General features: G+C 44.3%; 1 protein-coding gene across 1 annotated transcript in view; it reads left to right on the top strand.

Moving 5' to 3' along the window:
- The window catches only part of LOC108515859 (protein-cysteine N-palmitoyltransferase HHAT-like), a 101,907-nt gene extending 95,102 nt beyond the window's left edge, over positions 1-6,805 (top strand). The window contains exon 3 of the mRNA XM_017853035.1: positions 4,272-6,805. Within this exon, the coding sequence (XP_017708524.1) occupies positions 4,272-4,363 (92 nt within the window). The 3' untranslated portion in view covers positions 4,364-6,805. The remainder of the gene's footprint in view (positions 1-4,271) is intronic.

Genomic DNA, 6,805 nt, shown 5'->3' on the forward strand with positions numbered 1-6,805 from the left:
ATATATATATATTTATATATTTATATATTTTAGATAGAGGCTCGCTCTGTTGCCCAGGCTAGAGGTACAGTGGCACAATTTTGGCTCACTGCAATCTCTGCCTCCCAGGTTCAAGTGATTCTTGTGCCTCAGCCTCCCGAATAGCTGTGATCACAGGTGCACACCACCATATCCTGCTAATTTTTGTATTTTTGGTAGAGACAAAGTTTTGCCATGTTGGCCAAACTGGTCTTGAACTCCTGGCCTCAAGTGACTTGAGTGCCTCGGCCTCCCAAAGTGCTGGGACTATAGGCATGAGCCACCGTGCCTGGCCTACCATCATTTTGAAAATGAATTTTGGGCCAGGCCCGGTGGCTCACGTCTGTATTCCCAGCACTTTGAGAGGCTGAGGCAGGCAGATCATCTGGGGTCAGGAGTTGGAGACCAGCCTGAGCAACAAGGAGAAACTCTGTCTCTATTAAAAATACAAAATTAGCTGGGAGTAGTGGCGCATGCCTGTAATTGCAGCTACTTGGGAGGCTGAGGCAGGAGAATCACTTGAACTTGGGAGGCAGAGGTTGAGGTGAGCCAAGATCACGCCATTGCACTCCAGCCTGGGCAACAAGAGCAAAACTCTGTCTCTAAATAGTACCTGACTGCATTGGGATAAATGGTATTCCTCCGGGAATTCATGTGGACCTGGTACCTCAGCATGTTACTTCATTTGGAATCACCATTCATGATGATTCTGTCATCACAAGTCTTATTCCTGAGGTCAGGAAAGGGTAAGGAACCCTTGACAGCCGTCTGGTACATGCCAGGTCTACTGTCTGTAGGAACGTGTGCGCATTAAAAAGTCCAGTGAGCTGTGGGTATGTAACAGAATTGTCAAGTGGCCCTATATTACTCTTTTGTATTTCTAAAACACTTTTAAAAGCAGTACCAAATCTGTGATCTTATTTTATTTGCATGTATGCTTTTTAAAAATTATTCTGAGCTCTAATTGTGTAGATGGGGAAACTGAGGCCCTAATAGGGTCTCATAATACAGTCAGGATTATAAGTCCTCCTAAGTGCTATCTAGCCACCTCTCTGGATGGCATATACAGTAAGAATGGGGAGAATTTTCAGAACCTAGCTATGGCTTGTGCTAAACATGTCTATGCCTCACCTCTGGGCAATCTTGGGGACAGTCTTCCTTACAGTCCTGTGTGTTAGGCGGAAGCTTTCACAGGGTGTCACTTGATAGCCACAGGTGCCAAGCAGAGCTGTGCAATGCCCCAGACCTAGCATTGTGTAAACGAAGCATCCCCATTGGCCCATCTCCACAGCTGGCCTCTGGGCTCCGTGTTTACCAAACACTGCTGATGCCTCACTCCAAACACAGCTGAAGTCCAGGAGTGCTTTCTGTGTCCAAAGCCCACTCCCCTCATCCTGCTCCCTGAACCCACTGAGGAGCAGGTGTTGGCCGGTCCCCTGGCATCTGTGCCTGAGCCGCAGTAATGAGAGCTCTGAGGGCTTCCAGCAGGATGGATCCATCTGGAAGTTCTGGGAAAGTACCTGGCTGTATTGAGCTAAATAGTGTTCCCCCGAGAATTCATGTATACCTGGCACCTCAGAATGTGACTTCATTTGGGAATAGATTATTTACAGATGTAACTTGTCAGGTATCTTGAGAGGAAATCCTGGATTTGGGATAGCCTTTAAATCCAATGACTGGTGCCCTTAGAAGAAGAGGAGAGGACAGAGGGAAGAAGGGTCTGTGAAAATGGAGGCAGTGATGCTGCCATAAGCCAATGGATCCTAGGAGCCACCAGAAGCTGGAAGAGGTAAGGAAGGGTTCCTGCCAACACCTTGATTTCAGACTTCTGGCCTCCAGAACTAAGAATACATGTCTATTGTTTTAATACACTAATAAGTTTGGTAAGTTGTTATGGCAGCCACAGGACACATACTGGCTGCCTAGCAGGAAGTGGAGCTGTAGGGCTGGTCCTGGAGCCAGGCTGCCAGGGGTCCTCTGCTGCCCTCATCTCTCTTACCTGCGGGGCCTGGGAGAACACTGTGGAAAGCTAGGCTAAGGCACAAGGAAGGCCAGGGCTTGACTTCCCTGTTGTCACTCTCATCTTGGTGGAGAAAGACTTCCGTGCCCTCTCACCATTATTATTACGACCTTTTTTTTAGTTTCTGTGCTATGCTAGGCACCGTGCAAGTCTTTATATCATTTCACTCTGTCCTTGTAAGGACACTATTCAGTAAGTTGCTCTATCCCTAGTTTTTCATTTGAGATTCATTAACTTGCTCAAGGTTCCACAGCTGGCAAGTGGCAGAGCCAGAATTTGAACTCATCCCACTTAAGAGCCTGCACATGTACCAGTATGCTACAGTGACTTCCCCAGGCCATATTAATAAGTATGGTAGCTAATGGTTGACATAGCAAGAAGAGAGCCTGTAACCATCCCCAGGGGCTTCCCGCAGCCTCCTTCCTATTCCTACCACTGTCTGCCTGCCTCTTCCCTAGGCAGCAGCCACGTCACATGATCCCTGTTCCTTGGATGGCCTGTAAGGTTACACATCAGGTGGTCTTCCTCTGGTAGCTGGTCCCTGTCCCTTGCCATCTGACAAACTCTTGCTCAGCCCATGTGGCCCAGTTTAAATGTGTTCTGTGCTTTCCATCATCCAGCGCTTACCACATGGATCATAAATCCCACTGGTGTGCGTGTGTGTGTCTTTCCAAAGTTGGAGTGGGAGTGCTTTTGACACGGGACTGGGTCTTTCCATTTTGCCATCTTGTATCTTCCCCAGCATCTCTGGCTCTCCAAAATCCCCAATCAATGTTTAAGTGAAACATGCAGAAGACATGAAGATTGTTAAGTAACAAATACTCAGCAGAAAGGGCTGTTACTTTTAAAAAAAGAAGAAGAAAAATAAAAGAACATCAGATATTCTAAGATAAGTATTTGTAGAGGGAATCACTAAAAGCTTTCAGTTTTGAAAGCAAATATTTAATTTAGGCTCCCCCTTCTGTGTGCTTACAAATGGCACTAAATTCAGTATAATGCTCAATCTACATTTTAAGATTTACTATGGGACTCATGGACTTTAAGAAAAAAATGTAGTTCATTGTAAGTGCCTACATTTCACAGTCATTCTTTTCTTTTAACACAATTGGAGTGACAAAGGTAATGACTTCCTAGCTAGCCATATTCAAAAGAAATGTCAAAACTTTAAATTTATAAAGCTCTCTGTAAAATGTTGTGATGCCCCCAATCAAATGACCCTCCTGATCTTGCCCGGCACCCTTTTCCTCTCGGCTGCTGGCACCTTCCTGTCTCATTGCCAAGGATAGGCCACATCTGCAAGTCTATCCCACTCCCCACCACTTAGAGCTCTTGAAAGCTCTGGGGAGGCTGACCAAGGACAGAGGACTCTATATTTAGAGCTTCAGGATCCTAAATGCCCCAAGGCTCAGAGCTCCTATTAGTGCTATTTCACACTTACTACGAGTTTAAAACAAACAAAAACAACGGTGAGGATGATGATGGTGATTTTTGTGTCTTGTGCATGAATCACACAATATTATTCTAGGGGGAAACGTACCCTGGTTTCAAACAACTCATTTAAAACTACAGGTTTTGGAACATGACCTACATGTTTACAGTGGCACATGAGACTCTACTTTTTCTCAGACTCATGGACGTTTTTCCTTTTTCAATTACTAACTGCTTTAGTCCTCTAAACATGAATACTTCTTCTTCTTCTTTTTTTTTGTAAACCAATACTGGGTCTAACTCTGTGGCCCAAGCTGGATTGCAGTGGTGCATTCGTAGCTCACTGTAACCTCTAACTCCTGATCTCAAGTGATCCTTCCTCCTTGGCCTCTCAAGTAGCTAGGACTACAGAAACCTGCCACCAGGCCTGGCTGATTGATTGATTGTAGAGATGAGGTTTCACTATGTTTCCCAGGCTGGTCTCCAACTCTTGGACTCAAGTGATCCTCTCACCTCAGCCTCCCTAAGTGCCAGGATTACAGGTGCCTGACCCTAAACATGGATTCTTTAAAAGCCTGCCCTATTTCTAAACATGGTTCGTGTTTGCAATAGTGCACTCCTCATTTTATGCTGACTCTGATGGTAATGTAGGACTCAATTGCTGAAGTTGTCGTTACAGCAGACTTTCCAGGAGGCCTGTGTTGTTTCTCAGGTTGCCTTCTCCAAAAGGGGACAGTTTGCCCATATGGGACGTCCTGCCCCAAGCATTTCTAACTGCTCTTCCATCTCTGTCCTCCCTCTGCAGGCTGGCCATGGGTGACCCTCTCTGTCCTGGGATTCCTGTACTGCTACTCCCACGTGGGCATTGCCTGGGCCCAGACCTACGCCATGGACTAATGCTGTTGGGTGCAGGCCAGTCCTTGCTGCTGGCCTCCAAGGCAAACAGTGCTTCACCCTGACCTCTCACTCCAGCACAGACTCTAAGGGATTTGATCTGTTCATTTTCGGTTGAATGTTCTGACTCCAAGACTGGATGCTAGATGTCATAGAAAATTCACAGCCAAACAATCTTCTAACCTGGAGTCTTTGAAATCTTCTACCCCAACCCATCATTTTCCTATTGAGGAAGCTGGGGTCTAGGGCAGTTTTGTGTCTTGCCCAACTACACAAGGTGACATTTTGGTCTAGAACCTACTCTCATGAGCCCTTTGCATTCTTTCCCCTTAAGCAAGAATAGAATGTAGTGGACATTTATTGATTGAGACACAGAAATCCTGATTAGTGATAGGCCTGTCTTCTGGGCGGTATTTCTAAAATATTTGAGTGACATTGATGTTTAAGTGACCTCCTTCATCACATCCCACAATGTCTCTAGAAGCAGCACTAGGGTTTGAGCTTCACACTTCAGCCCCTCTGTAGGAAGGAGAGCAAGCCACAGCTGTCTTTTGAATTACCTAGTCCAAGAAGACAGTAGCAGCCCTGTAGCATTCTAAGGCATCCATACCCAAGGAGTCCTGTGATTTGAGCTTCAGCAGGGTGATCTACATTTGCGTGCTTGTTTCTGAGATTTGCAGAGAAGTATAACATGGTAGTTCCTCTACCTTACAGTTAATAGTTTCTTAATAAAGAAGCAGCATTTAGAAACCACAGGATAGTGTATCCACAGATGGGTGCTATCAGGCTAGTCATGAGGATGGTGTCCTGGAGTCTTGTCCACCCTCTCCACACGTCTCAAAAGTCATCCTCCTATTCAGTGATTCACCTTTAGTGGTTTATATTGTTATGGTTTGATTCAAATGGAGCCTTTTCTGTCATGTAGATAATCTACATGTTTGTAGAATTATTTTTAATATGTTTGAGGAAAATGTTTAAAATCTAAATATATTCACATAACTTGATTATTCACTCCTCTAAAAAGATGCTGGATAGGCTACGAAAGGTCCCAAGTGGTAGATAATTCAGGATACTTCTGTTTGAATTTGGAATTTTTTTTTTTTTGAGTGGGGAGGGGTAAAGGAGCCTTAAAATTTGAATCCATAATATGTCTAATTACAGGAGAATTTACAACATCTCAAGTAGGTGAATTAAGTTGTCATTGAGTGAAAGGTTCACCTGGACCTAGTGCTGCCTCCTGTTTATTACATAGCATGGCCCTTATGTCTTGAGTTGAGGTTATCAACTCAATGAGGCTTAAACTCCTAGAGTACAGGACAATTTTGTTGACTGTCTTTCTTCATAGCTTCTCTGCTTGGCAAAGAGATGGGAGGGGGGCCAGATACTGACTACCCTGGGTAGGCACATTATGTGTTAACTGAAGCAAAAGACAGAGGCCAGAGAGGGGCAGGTAGACCTGCATAGCAGCAGCCTCAGCAGCTGTCTTGGTAAAGGAGAGAGAGAGAGACATGGGGCCGGTGATTCCAGGGTGCTCAGAAGTTTTAGGAAGGAATGAGCCTCAGGGAGGAGTGGGCACCTACATGAATGCAGTAAACCTTCATGGACTAACACTGATTCAGGATTTGTGGCCAGCCAGAGGGAGTTTGGCTGAAGTTTACTTGGAAAGAAAGGGCTTGCTAAGAAAAAAAGGAGTATAAAAATGATGATATGGAAGTGTCTAATGTATGTGTACATGTAAGTAATACAAAAGTTTTGAGCTCTTCCAAGTATACCATTTATAGAAAAACAAATAGGCTTATTCATTCATTAAACTATTTTGGAAGAGTCAGTGGATATATTTGAAAGTGGTAATCCTGAATTTCTTTTAAACTATTATATGATTCATAGTGGTTCTCAGGAATTAATAAATGATTACTGTGTTTAGCTCTGTATTTGAGGCTGATTAATTAATATGTGGATTATCCAGGACCATTGTTTTGCTTAACCTCTTCCTATTCCCAGCTGTAATATGAAAATGATAATGCTTCTTTCCTCATGCATATTAACTAAAATCTTGTAGTTACTCTGAATGGTGGTGCCTGGGCACACAGAGGAGTTCAGCCAAGGACACTGGACATGTCATCAGCCCTGGGCAACTTCAGGCACAGTGTTGGGAAAAGACTAGACAAGCTCCCAAGGTCAGTTCCAGACCCTGGATCCTCTGATACCAGCCTCACTCTGCAGGCAAGACCAAGAGCTGCAAGCACAATCGCCAAGATGCTACCCAAGGAGGGAAGCAAGATACCTGAAGGACACCCAAACCTTAGTCATTCTAATTCTTGGGACCACACAAGAAGACTAAAAGGTTATTTTTTCAAATTAATTTGTTTGAAGTGTCAGGAGAAAACATTTTGTTCCATTAAAGATAGCAGGCCTCAAGAAAAAATAAATCAATGACACAAATAA

This window comes from Rhinopithecus bieti, unplaced genomic scaffold, assembly GCF_001698545.2.
Source record: "Rhinopithecus bieti isolate Rb0 unplaced genomic scaffold, ASM169854v2 scaffold_35166, whole genome shotgun sequence".
Classification (NCBI taxonomy): Eukaryota; Metazoa; Chordata; class Mammalia; order Primates; family Cercopithecidae; genus Rhinopithecus; species Rhinopithecus bieti.